Here is a 14,133-nt window from a genome sequence, read left to right as displayed (position 1 = left end):
TCCTACACGTGCCACGTGTGAGTCACTGTCCTGTGCCCATGTGATGAAAAAAAACGCCTGCATGATGACACACGCGCACGTTTCGGTGCAATTACCAGCGTCTACGATTATACCGCGAGTTTGCAGTGTGCGCGCGGCTAGCACGTGCCCGTGTACACGTGGCACGGCTATTCTTAGTGAGCTATTTGCAACAAGGAAGCACATTTATCGTGAATTATTTGGCCCTTGCTGTCTCATAGTCTGTTCATGCTGCATTGTTTCATTTGGACTGCGTTGCCACGCCGCTAACTACAAATAGTTGGCTTAACTGCGCATGGTTTAATTTTCGATTTAAACCTTTCGTGACTGCAGGGATTCATCTTCTTGGTTCTTTCGGTAAAGTCACGTAGAATGGAAATAATAAAATAATAAAACAAAACATTATAAAATAATTCTCACAACGTCTTATCGACAGACCTGCTCTCCACCTGAGGACGGCTGCTTGCGTTGTGGCCGAAACGTCGTGAGAATTATTTTATTATGTTTTATTTTTATTATTTTATTATTTCCATTCTACGTGACTTTACCGAAAGAACCAAGAAGATGCGCATGGTTTGCCGATGACCAAATCACCCTGAAGTGCGCCCGATCCGATCGGATCTTGGAAGCTAAGCCTGGTTGTTGAGCATGGTTGGTAATTGGATGGGTGATCACCACCAGGGATTGGCAGGTGTTGTGGGTGCGGGGCTGCACGGTGGCCAGGAGATGGTGGCAGCATTTGAGTGTTACCCCTCGTATGCTTGGGTCTTCTTCGGGTTCTCGGATTTCCTCCCACGTTCAATCAAGACACTCATTCATGAAATTGAACGTCCCCAATGCAGGACCCTCATGGAAAAAAAAAAGTCTTGAGATTCTGTGACGCTTTCCTGGGTAAATAACTGACATTAGTTGAGTTAAATGTTTAACGTTTAAAAGCCCTTCATTAATCCGCTGCTGGATGAAAACTCCCCAAGCCATGCCAGTCATGGGGTTGTTTAACCATACTTCGCCATGCTGTAATGACATCATTATTATTTTTAGATAAAACAAATAGTTTGAAGGAATCGTTGTTTATTACTAATATCTGGCTTTCCTGCCTTCGTAGTTTGTCAAACATTGTTTAAGGTATAGAACGAAGCCCTGCTAAGGATCACCTTACAGATGGAGCCATCAGGCTGTAGTCTTGCCTCTGCCCCCTTTTAAATGCAAAATCCCCCTCGCTCCCTTTGACGATGAGAGCAGAGGACCCTAAACCCCAGTGTTCTGGATACAATCGCATTGCAGCTCAATAATTAAATTCCTCGTCTGTGCCAAATTCCTGCTGCTTGACTGCCTATCTCTCAACGTCCATTCTTCCCTTGTTGGGGCCGACGACTCCCGTGCGTGCGTGAGGTTGTACTAACGCGGCGTAGACGTCCGTGTATTGTATGCATACAGCCCTTTGTCACTCCACACACTGCGCGGGTCACGCGGGTTAACATACAGACGTTCGCCATGCCCGTCAGTGAGGGTTTGCCGAAGGCGTTGGAGCTTAGATTGATGTACGTACAGTACAACGGTGGAATTTGCTGCGCTGCCTTTTGCTGCCCGCACCTTCGATTAGCACGGTTGGCTACGTAGGGTGTGAAATAAGTTCTACATACCTACAACGTAGCCCTTATTGTAACACCAATTGCCAACGGCGGGTGCTCACCCAAGCACTGTCTAAGGTCAACCCTGCTTGTCTTCTGAGATCTGTCGAGATCGGAGACCGAATAAATAAGCACCGGGACTCCGACACAGAATCAGACTATGAATTTATACTGGAGGAATCCAATGAGCTATGAAGCTCTTCTTGCACAGGTGTCCAGTAAGGGGCACGGGGTCAGAAATTTACAACAGCAAACAATACAAAAGCACGGGTGCAATGATAACGGTGATGGAATCGCGAGAAGGAGAGGCCAACGAGCAATGCAGACTTTCCCTGGCCATGGTGAGGGAAGCCAGCGATGCCTCCATTCATGAATGCCGCCTTCACGTCCCTTTGCTTAACCCCGCGAAGGGGCTGATTTACGGAGCGGCAGCTGAACGTCCGCCCCCCTCACTCCCACCCCTCCCAGCTCTATTGGATCGCAGATAGAATTAAAACAAAGCAACGACAAAAAAACGAATCCCATCGCACCCTCCCCGCCCCTTCCCTCCCAGCGTCCCTTGACCTTTGCTGGTGCCCAAGAAGATATTCGACCCCCGCTGGTGGGGGGGGCGGGGGTCACGCAGCCCAGTGGGTGGCCTGCACCACGCATCCATTCCCTCGTAACCCCTGAAAATGTATCCCAGGCGCCCGGCAGTCGCCGAGTCTGACATCGCGAGCGCCGCATTTAGTGGAGGCAAACACAACGCACCTCGTCACTCTCGTGCCGCGAGGGCGGCGAACGTCGGCCGGTACCGCGTAAATCACCGGCTACACCGAGCTGCCCTCACTTGTCGGGGTTTTTTCCTTCTCGTTTCACGCCGGGGGCGGCGCGAAGGCTTCTGCGCGGGTCACACGCCACCGCTGCCGGGGTTCGGATTTCAGCCGTGCCGCTGAAATGCCAATGCCACCGCCTTCCGTGGAAGCTGCCCAATACCGTGGAATCTCACGAATCCAAGTGATTCGCTTGGTGGTGCATTATTTTTTGTTCTTTGCTGTTGCTGCTGCTGTTCAAGTAATGAAACGGAGTTCACGTTCTGGTCCGCGGTTCTTTCGTGTAGCGTCGCCGATGCTGCACGCAGCTGTGCGTGGTGATTCGGGTTGCCACCTCTGACGTATAAAAATACTGGGAATTTTTCATGGGAACAAGAATATCTCAATACCAGAAGCGGGGGAAGCCACATGCAAATGCATTGTCTTGGGCGGTGGAATTTTACACAACTTACCAATATAGAACTTTTTAACATCCAGAGGAGACTTGGAGATTTCCCATGACAAGCGACCTGAACGAGAAGGCATCCTGAGAAAACCAGGACAGGTGGTAACCCGATCTGTAATGCACGCCTGTAAGCCAGAATCTTGGAGGCAGGTATTGGTGGATGGTGACCTCCCAAACCTGCTGGGGTGTGAGGTGGCCATGAGATAGCAGCATGACAAGTGCGTTCATGAACCTATCTGTGCAGAATTCTGCCATCCCAAAAAGGTCCCATGATAGAGTTACTCACTCCGAGCTATCAATGCTCTGATACGTGCATTGTCTTTGCACTGTTCGCCATTTGCCGTTCTCTGGTCTGACACTGGTGAGACTCGGCCATAAATTAGTATGTGTCTGGTGTAGGCCAATCAGTTTGAAAGATAATGCAATTATCAGAGCATGTTTTGCTTGTATATTCACCACAAGTACCGTGTGGTGTTAATGCAGACATGATTACTTGTAAAAGGTTTCTATTTGGTGTTGGAACATCTTAACACCTTTTGATTTTACGCTTTCGTGACTGCAGGGATTCATATTCTTGGTTCTTTCGGTAAAGGCACGTAGAAGAGGAACAATAAAATAATAAAACAATAAAATTATCACGACGTTTCGACTGCAACACAAGCAATCATCATCAGGTGTGAAAAACACGGCAAGAAATTTTGAAATAAGTGGCGGTTTTTTCTTAACGTGAAATAAGTGATGGCTTTTTCTTAACATTAAGAAAAAACCGCCACTTATTTAAAATTTTCTTAAGGTGTTTTTCACACCTGATGATGATTGCTTGTGTTGCAGTCGAAACGTCGTGATAATTTTATTGTTTTATATATTTTTTATTTTATTGTTTCCCTTCTACGTGACTTTACCGAAAGAACCAATAATTTCTTAACACCTGTTTTATAGCCAGAAAGGGTATAAAACCTCTTCGTATTTTTCATACTCTGCCATCCCCTTGTATGTGTGGACTTTCTCCAAGTACTCTGGTTTCCTTCCGTGTGCAAAAAAATACTTATTACAATGGAAAAGGTCAATTGTTACAGAGCAGTACCCTGTATAAACTACATTATGACTCTTCCTTCAATATGCAAATGTTTTTTTGCCTATAAAGTGTGCATGTTTGGAATGATTGATTTTATAGAAACATTTGTTTTAGAATGGAATGTGTAAAAACAATGGTTAACATTCCAGATACCCGTAGGCTGGACATGCTCCTATCCACGAGTCGTATTTCCACACTCATTTCTCAGCATGACATGCAGAAACAGATGCTCATTATAGGCTGAGTCAACTTAGGAGAGGCCCTCACTGGATAAGGAAGTAGCTGTTATGGATTTTAGTTGATTTAGAATCCTTGCATAATTACTCATCGTTCAACCTTGTCACCAACGCTTAGAAAAAAAGTTTGTGTTTTAAAATATATATTTGTTCCTTCAAAGTTGGTTTATTTTGCGTGAGATCTTGCCGGTAATGATGTCACTGTTTGAACTATAACCCTCCACCACACAACAGAGCCCATAACATCAAGCTGTCATATGAGCAAATGTGCAAATAGATTTGGTGTTTCAGCAAAACTACAATGTTCAAACACAATGATAATTCTATACGTTTCTCGTGGCGATTACATCCAGCATTATATATTTGTACATTTGAGTTTTCTTTACATGGAATAATATTTTTTTTTTCCAACGATGCTCAACATTCAGTCCACTCAATTAACAACGTGTGAGTGCTGTAAAGTCGATGGAATCTGCAGTCCGGCACCTCATGTGTTCTGTCCACATTTCTCCTCCAGAGACAACCAAAGCCTTGACGTTCAAGGGACAAGCTCGAGTGTCAGCATGAACTCAGGTAAGGACATTTGGGTAATGGGAGGAGCTTGAAGTGCATGTCCTCATCTATCCATGCATTAACATTAGAGCAAAATAAATAAATTAAAGCCAACTCAGTACAGGTTGGTAAAGGGCTTGGTAGAGCAGGACTGGTCTGATATGACTCTATACTATTACTCTTTACTATGTTGTTTTTTTTTACCAGGTATAGCCCACCGAGCTATATTGCTCTTTTTCAGAAGCGTCCTGGCCATCACGAATGATAGCCCAACGAAGTGGCTTATCACGTGGACATTTAAAGCAGTCAAATATTCTAAACGCAAGTTTCTAAACGCGGAGGGGAAAACTTGAGGGCCCGGAGAGAAAATCCACACGACCGTGGCGAGCACAAACTCCAAATATACAGCAGCAGGCGTCAGGGTCGGGATTTAACCCACGACCTCCTGTATACCAGGCGAGGTAGCTGACATCTCGCCACCGTGGCGCCCTCGCCACTGATGTTAGCCGTGACCGGGTTGCCGGGTTCGTAGCACCGTGCGTTAACCACTGTGTCCACTACTCCACCCATGCCAGTGGGGCATTGCACGTGCCGCATTTCCATGGCTGCTGGCGATTGGGCTCTGGTGGCCTAGGGGCAACCCGGTTCTGGCCCACAGTCTCTGAGCCATCCTCTTCACTCTCCGTAGACATGGGTGGAAGGTCAGGAAGCAATCCTTAAAAACAAATATAGTTTTTCTGTTAACAATGATTACTCATTGATGTATTGATTCTGTGATCTGCCACAGTGTATATTTAACGATAACATTGGGTTGGATGGAGGAGCAGTGAAACCCATTACCTGAGTTCGATTGCCAACCATTATCATTTGTATTATTATTTTAAGAGTGTGGCGTGTGCCTGTGTTATTTATCTTGATTTGTGTTATTTATATTATTTGGGTATTTCAGTAAAGTCACGTAGATAGTTTTTTGTTTATTTTATTTTTATTAATTTGCACCTATCTACGTGACTTTACCGAAAGACCCAACGAATATTAATCCCTGCAGTCACGAAAGCTTTAAGTCAAGATTTGCCTGTGTTATTGCACTTACTTTTGTAACTTTCTGACTCCTAAAAACTAAGGTGTGTGCGCATTGATGAAGAGACACGTGTTGAGTTACATATAACATGTGTTAAGCATTGATTATAACGACTTTTTTTTTCATTTTTGTCAACAGACAGAACCTTCAGCAGTAATGGATTACCCCACAATGGTTCTCTCGGTGTAGGTGGCGGTAAGTTTCAAATGTTGTTTTCAAGCCATACGTCGCGTCATGGTATCTGATTGTTTTATCGAAGGCTACACAGGTTGATCATCCAACACAGAGCTCTGCTTAAGCTCATGAACATTGAGAGGCTGTTTTACACAAATATACAAGTCCTGCTTCACCCAAGTTTTTGATTTTTTTTGGTGTTTGCATTGCCAGTGTACTCGTCACCTTTTGGCGGCCTTTTGCCTTTTGATCGATAGCGCTCGTGCGACAAAGCCATAAAAGGGTCTGTCTCTGGTGAAGGCCAGTCAGTTCAACGACAGGGCATACGTTATTAAAGCATATTTGTTTGTATTTCTGGACGACAAATGTGTGGTTAATGCAGACTTTATGGCTTACAAAAGGTGTTGTCTATTTGGTGCTTGAACATCTTACCACCTACGGTATTTATGCAAAATTCTGTACCTTCAATTTTAGATACGGGACGGAATCTTGTTCATGAATGTGCATGCAATGTTATCTCGTTTGCAATTGTTTTTTACAAAGCTGGTGTGATCACATACGAAGTTCAAAAGGGATCCTGAAAATTGCGATTCATAATTCGTTTCATTTGGGTTAAATCACATACATATGTAAAAAAAATCACTTTAATCCTCTACCACCCGACAGAGCCAATCAAATTAAGTTGCCACGTGGGCAAATATGCCAATTGATTTGGTTTATCAGCAAAACCACAGTGTTGAAAAGCAAGCAAGCAAGCAAACTTAAAAATGCTGTTTGATGGTTGGCTGGAGACTGCATCCGGCATCATGAGGTGTTAATAAAAGCTCTGCTCTCTAAATTGGCATTATCCTGCACAATGATCTGATGCAAAAGATAGTTATTATGCATCAAAATATTGTTCGTGAAAGCCTACGTATAAACATTGGCCAAAAGTTGTGTGTTCGTAACCACGTGCCCTCACGCAATTCAATTAACAACTAAACCGCGTGCGACTGACGACCAGAATAACAATTGGGTGTGATCGTGACGTGATTGCAATAGTTTTGTTGATGTTGCCACCTATGGGCTCTTAAAAAACAAAATGGCGGCCCTCGTTTAGAATTTGCTCTTCTATTGACACGTGTGCGAGTAACGGATATACACGCTGATGCTGCTGATGCTACCACCACCGCTAGCTTTCCTGCTCACACACTCACTCCATCTCTGGGGGAGCCTCCCTCTTGTGGGGAGCCTGAGTGGTGGTCTTCTCCGTGAGATCACCACCGTGATTGCTGTTCCCCTGTCTGTTTCTGCTCACTCTTAATGCCTCCACTCTGGGGCCGTCTTGTTGCGGTTGCTCTGGTAACGGGCCTGTGTAGTCATGGCAACTGAATTCATGTTGCCGTGGTGACACTTGGATTGCCCTGCATGCTATGTGGCTCTTACGTCCGTTCAGAGGGAGTTATTTGGAGAAATCTGATTCAATTAAAATTTCATCCAAAAAAACAATAATCTTATAGTGAGGTAAAAACCCTTCAGTTTTATTGAAATTGTTATCCTCATTTCTCCAATGCCCATGAGGCCCCGTTAAATTCCTGGGGCTTTATCAAGGCCAAAATGAGGCATACTTCTTTTAGCTAATCTTCTGTAAAACCAATATGTAAACTTAATAAAAACATAGATTACACACAGTTGTAACTATGTTAAAAGACAAGTAATATCTCTTACATTTTTTATAAGACCTCATGAAGATAGTGATAATGTATGCACCCAGCAAAACATGGCCAAGAATAAACAAACATTTTTAGGAGCATTCTGATTCAGATGCTTGGCCAATTATAGTTTTATTTTGCCTCCTAAAATTGGATGCATGAGGCCCGAATGAGCATCTCCCACTCCCGCCACAAGTAGTCTCCTACGTGGGCTGAGTTCCGAATGGAACACGGATTGTAATCGAGGCCCTTCTGCCTGATCTTCTGTGGCATTTTGGACGTAATTGGCCTTGTTCCTCAAGAGCGAGACAAACGCAAGTGGCCTTGCTCCCTCCTGCATGGCCCCCGTCCCCGTGTGTTTTCTGCTTGCAGAGGCGCCGGTCCGCACGCATCCCCGATCCGTGTCGGCTCTTACCATTAACGTCAAGCGAGTGCAAAGCACACCTGATATTCCGCAATGCACAGGTATACGCACACAAAGGGCTCATTACCACTCTTTTATTCCCCTCTTTCCACTCGCACATCCAAGCCGTGCCTCCAGTTAAAAACCGCCCGTGCCGTGCTGGCCCCGTGCTGGCACGGCTCAGATGTGCAAGTGGAAAAAGGTTTTTTATCTTGTTCGGACTAATGTTGGTATGGTTCTGGCTCTCTTGCATTGCTGTCCAAATATGTGATTGATCCCACTGGGTTTTCTTTTTGGTGCTCTTGTCATTGTTTTACATCTTTATACCTTCGAATTTTTTTAAAGACCCAACACACTCACACTCGCTCTATTGTGGAAGCACATTTTCTGCTCGTTTAAAGCTGTCAAATGCAATGAGCATACATGTGAACTGTGGTTGAATCGGGATGAATAAGGATAATTTGAGAAAACTCCCCCAGAATAAATGGCACATTCTTACCTTGTAGAAAGGTGAACGTGTACCATCTCCTATTTAGGGGAACTTGTTCAAACACATTCTTAGTCCATAGAAGTGCTGTATGGTGTTGCAGATATCAACATGCAGTCAAGTAACGTTTCATTGAATCTAAAGCATTCATACTATTAACGTACTTCCATTTGTTTTATACCATGAAATGGTGGGTTAGGTGATTTTGATGATACTGACAATGATGCATTTTTTTTCTCAGTAATACAATTTTTACTTCATCAAAATACACATGGATGAAATATGTAACATGTTTTACTGGTCATAATTGAGTTGGATTACTGTGCACTGTATGTATGTATACTTTTAATGTGACATTAATTTGTGTAATTGCCTGTTGCGCGTTGTGTGTGCAGAACGTGTGCGTTTAAAGAGAGCCAAACTCAGTTGTGAATTTACGTTGATTGTTAGTGCATTATTTTGAGATACCCACAGGTCTGCATGTGCAACAATAACATACTAACAGTCCTTTTGCACGGTGACTGATTCTCACTGGGAGATCGAAAAACAAAAAACACCCTAAATTATGAAATTAAAGTATCAGCGCTTTGTAGGCACTTGTAGGTCCATGCCGAGGCTGTGTGTTCTAGTCTCTACGCCCATGCATTGGATAAAAGAAAAAAAATACTTTAAAGTTGCAGTCATCAGGGACGTCATTATCAGAGACACACCCAGGGGTGAGGCAAAGGGGCATTTACCCTTCCACCAAATAAAAATTATTAAATAAATGTTTGAGAAGGCCACTGTATGCGATGGACCGTTTTTTAGGGGGGTTTTAAATACATCTAAAATTGTAAATGATTAATCAATGTGGCTTGACATTGCTCTCATTTTAGTAACAATTACTATTGTTGATGTGCACTCGTGGTAGGAAGGCAGCAAGACAATTTGCCCCCTCCTAAAATGTTTCGCTGGGTGTGCCACCGGCCACGAGAACACGCCGGTGATGTCACTGTGACGTTAGTCGCTTGCACGTCAGCGCTGCACCGCAGCGACGTCACGAGAACGTTCTAATGACGTTCACGACAATTATTTCAAAGGTTACTGTTAACACGTGTTAAACAGCGCAGTACGTATTTAGAGTTAAACTAATTATTTGGTGATGACCCGTTGGTAGTGGTGGTGCACAAGCACAACACCACGGAATGCATTCCTCAATAACACTGCCTGAAAAGAAATAAATATGTATCATAGATGACATTGTAGAGCAATGGGTCATGCTGTCTAGAAGGTCAGAGCTACTTATTTTTCGGTGACCTCTTCGGTTAAATCGTCGTACATTTCTACAGAGAGACGCCGTGAAATTTTGAAGTAGATTGAGCCATAGAGAAATGTAATAGGGCAGAATTTTCAAAATGTAAATGTGGTCCACGATGGTGTTTCTGATATAGTCTCCCTCTGGGATCAGTCCACGATTGCATCCATCCACTAACCAAGCTTAGAAAGGCTTTTCATGATGCTTAAGCAAATGCTTAAATTACACCATTATTAACAACACCTGTTAATTTCAAAATGCAGTGTTTATTTGAATAACACATTGTGTGTGGGGTCAAATTTGGTTATGAAAAGTATGTTGAGGAATTCCTTTTAAAAACATGATTTCAAGAAAAACCCAATAAAAAGAACCGTAATTTTTTTAAGGGCTCTTTGTCACCATTTAATAAAAAAAAGCATTTAACATTCTTTAAAAAAAATTACATTACTGGACTAAAATTCCAGAAAAAAAATTCAGGAGACACAAATTGTGGACAAATTATTCCACATTTGTGAAAAAAAATCCACATTTTGCGTAGCGTTTGCAATTTGCTGCGTGTATTTTTTTAAATATCGGCTTGAGCTTCAAAGCCGCAGAGGCAGCGGCAAGTTGCTGTCAAATTTTCAACAGCCCAGTCGCAATCGGTTTGCGTCGTTTTGAAGCACCGCATGAGGACACGCCGTGAGCCTGTCTCAGGAGCAGCCCCCGCCGTATCGCGATCTTCGTCGTAATTAACTGTTTATAGTGCTCCGTGCGTGCAGTACGTAACCATTGGGACCTGCAGTCTGAGGCCTTGATTTCTTGTAGTCTTTGCACCTGATTAGTGAGCTATAGGCTCTGCATAAACCTAACTTCATTGCTCATCCAATCATAATATTTTGATTTTCCATTTGCTCTTCAAACGGTCTTTCCTCCAAAAAGAAAATCACACTCAAAGGGATGTATAATAGAAATCTGCAGAAGCCCTGCCCTGCTTGAATAAATTCAGAGCACCAAAAATATATTCTCATTGAAACTATTGGTGAATTTTAATAAGAATCTCCAAACAAAATATAATCACAAATTATGTTTTTTTTTACTCAACAATGGTATATTTGTGAAAGTAATTGATGCATACCTGTCAACCTCTTATCAGTGCCTACCCTATTACAGACTAACTCAGACCTTATTGGTCACCCCGTGCCCTTATAAATATCAATGTGCATCCTACAAATCCCCATTGAAACAGCTGTACGCTGTATGGACCTGAAAACCACATTTTTCTGTACAAGAATACGAGTAAACCGTATGGGTTGACAGGTGTGTTTATGGCTTCTGTGGATTTCTTGTGACTTCTTTTCTGATTATCCACATGACTAAGCACAAAGGGTTCCTGGTCTTAGCTCTTGAAAATTATTCATTTTCTTCTTTAAATTCTTAACAAATCAAAAATCTTTCATTTCACCCAAAAAACAATGCCATCATCCTGATTTTGCCTTCAACCAAATTATATTTTTCCATTTTTTCTGCTCTTATTTATTTTATGACCGAACAGTTGGGTGTCTCATTATTCAAACTCTGATGTGTACAGGTCTCGACTTGTACAACAAATTTAAAACCCCCATTTGCAAACACATTAAAACAAAGAGAGCAAATATATGATTAGTTATTTCTGCATATTCAGCCAATGACCATTTCACCCAGGGTTGAGCCTCATTTCATTTAGATCTCGTAAGCTAAGTATGGTTGAGAATTGGTGACTATCATGCATTATAAGCAGAAGTGCAATGTGCATTGTGTGCAGTAGAATGCAATGCAGCAACATCCATTGCTGTTCTGTAATTCTGCCCAAAGGGTTGTAAAAAGAACCCCTCACTGTCTGCAGAGTGTGGGGGAGAGTCTCACTAAGGATTTGGTTCATTACAGCTCTAATGGTTAGTTGTACGAGTTCATACTTTCAAAATGTGTAGCGTTTAACTTTGTTTAAGTGTCTATTTGTTCCCGAGATTTTGGCTCTAAGATAAAGAAATAAATGAATCAATAACACATTTTTTTAAAATTAATATTATGTCCATTTCGTATCGATGTCAGCAAATTTACGAAGCACACACCTATTAGTTCTGCCCCGTTAGAAATTTGTCAGCAGTGACTCGGTGTCTTTTAAAAATAACTTCGCTTTCTGTAAGTGACAGAAGTTATCGAAAATGAGAGCTCAGTATGAGAGCTTAGTGTAAGTTACAAAAAACATAAACTGTGATGAGATCACATTCATTACATTCTTTGTAAGTGTTCATCTAAAAGTATATTAGTGCTATTACTGTAGGGCCCTTTAAATATATATTGTTGATCCTATGGGTAGCCTGGTCCCTTCCATGATAATGTGAAATGTACACCACTGGCAAGTGGCTTGTGAAGATAATAACCGGCTCATTGTCTATTTTGAGCAGTACGTAGAAAGACGCTTCACCGTTCATTTCAAGCGTGTGTACCGTTTGAAATGCGGCACAAGCGAAATGTGTTTGCCAATGGGACTGCCGAGGAGCCCCAAATTTAGCCGTTTGCACGCGGAGTGAGTGGACCTGCGCTTGACCTGTCCTCCGTTGGGAACCGCTTGTTCCGCACTCACCACGACGTGGCCTTGGGTTCCGCACAGAGGGTGGCGCGGTCAAGGTGATCAGTGGGAAGGGGTCAGTGACCCTGAGACCCTCTTCGTATGGGGGTCAGCAGGGTCGCCGCAGCAAGACTGACAGCTGGGAAACTTGGACTGACTCGAACCTCACAAGTAGGTCCGAGGCTCGATTGGCGGAGAATGTTTTGTCTTCAGAAGGCAGACTCAAAACCTCTAGGCATTGCTTTAAAACACAAACGGTCGTGGATACGCGAGCGTTAGCCTCACGGCACGATCTCAAGGCGAGCACGCTCTGTTAGAGTTGCGTTCCTAGGCGATGAGCGAACATGTCTTTTTTTTTTGCAAGGGCTAAAATAGTTATTTTGTTGTACGTGAAATTACATTTTTTTACGAGAATATATTTCGAAAATGAATGTACAGAGACAAGAGAGCCGTAAGGCTGACGCGAGCAGAGGAACTGCTAGATTGACGCACGCACAAGCTCCACGTCAATTTCGCCAGTCCTCCACGCACTCTGCGGGTGGTGGCCTTGCATGGTCTCACCGAGTCCGGCTTCAGGGGCTTCACCGTGGAGGCTGCGCGTGAACGTGAGAGCTGGTTAACGGGATCGAGGGCCCTAAGCCCCACTAGCCCCAGATGCCCTCGTCCTATTGGCCGCACTCACAGTTGTTTGATGGCAAATATCTTGAGCTTGGCATAAGAACAAACGCTTACTAAGCCACTTATCAGTGTTTTTTTAATTAATAAAATGACTAAAAATCACGTCGCCGTCCGTCACACTTGATATGATAATGAATTGAAACTGTGATACCAGGAATGTGAAATTACAATGTAGCGTCGCTATTTGATGTATGTGAAAGTACAGAACAAATAAGCAGGGCAAAACCATATGTCACTTCAACTGAAAACATGATTATTCTTTATGCTATCTCGGTTTTTGCCAAGTTGTATTAACTCCTGTTTGGATTAAAATGTTTATATACCAAAAAAGTGAAAATATGCTAGAAAATTGCACAGAACATTGCATGAATCAATTGTTTGCCATATAATAAGATGACGAAAATTGCAAAACACACGTTTATATATATTTTACTGTCGTATTCTGTATTCTCGAGGCTCAGGTTACTTCTTTCGTGGCAGCCCAGAGTATGACATTGGTCCGGTTATGGTGCCGATACAAATTTTGTGTCAGATTTGCATCTTTTTAGCAAATGAGCAATAATTATTTTCTTACATCAGCAACGCCTTCTCACCCATCGTACGGGAAAGTATTGCGTAAAACTGGTCAAAGATTCTATCGCATAGCAGTCCTCGTGTATTTATTTTCCAGCCCAATATGCCGGAGCTGCGTTAATCCTACTTCTCGTTATGCAAGGCAACAACGAAGCCACATTTGCGGGCTTTGAAATAAAATAACTTTCTTCTTTCAAATTAAGCTAATGATGCGTCGACCGACCATATAGTAACAAGGGTCACCTAATGAAGGCTTTTTAAATCGTTATGTTAAAAGAAGGCGCAGTTAAATTTAAAAAAATTACCTTTGTAGACTCTTTGAAACATAGTGGTTATATGCATTTCAAACAAATATATACAGTATTGTTAGGTGGTGGTTGGGGGGTCGTGCAG

The 14,133-nt window shown here is 42.8% G+C and overlaps 1 protein-coding gene across 23 annotated transcripts in view; it reads left to right on the top strand.

The window, feature by feature from the left end:
- Positions 1-14,133, top strand: part of LOC133354450 (sorbin and SH3 domain-containing protein 1-like) — a 199,536-nt gene that overhangs the window by 112,102 nt on the left and 73,301 nt on the right. For 20 of the 23 annotated variants that reach the window (XM_061571285.1, XM_061571284.1, XM_061571281.1 and 17 more), the window contains 4 exons: positions 4,735-4,790; positions 5,989-6,045; positions 8,088-8,180; positions 12,532-12,660. In XM_061571285.1, the coding sequence (XP_061427269.1) occupies positions 4,781-4,790; positions 5,989-6,045; positions 8,088-8,180; positions 12,532-12,660 (289 nt within the window). In that variant the 5' untranslated portion in view covers positions 4,735-4,780. The remainder of the gene's footprint in view (positions 1-4,734; positions 4,791-5,988; positions 6,046-8,087; positions 8,181-12,531; positions 12,661-14,133) is intronic. The other 3 variants (XM_061571294.1, XM_061571291.1, XM_061571286.1) reach the window with 2 other exon arrangements.

This window comes from Lethenteron reissneri, chromosome 47 (genome assembly GCF_015708825.2).
Source record: "Lethenteron reissneri isolate LAM-NWPU_2019-01 chromosome 47, ASM1570882v1, whole genome shotgun sequence".
Lineage (NCBI taxonomy): Eukaryota > Metazoa > Chordata > Hyperoartia > Petromyzontiformes > Petromyzontidae > Lethenteron > Lethenteron reissneri.
The sequence above is the reverse complement of the archived record's forward strand: the minus strand, read 5'-3'. Positions and strand labels throughout refer to the sequence as shown.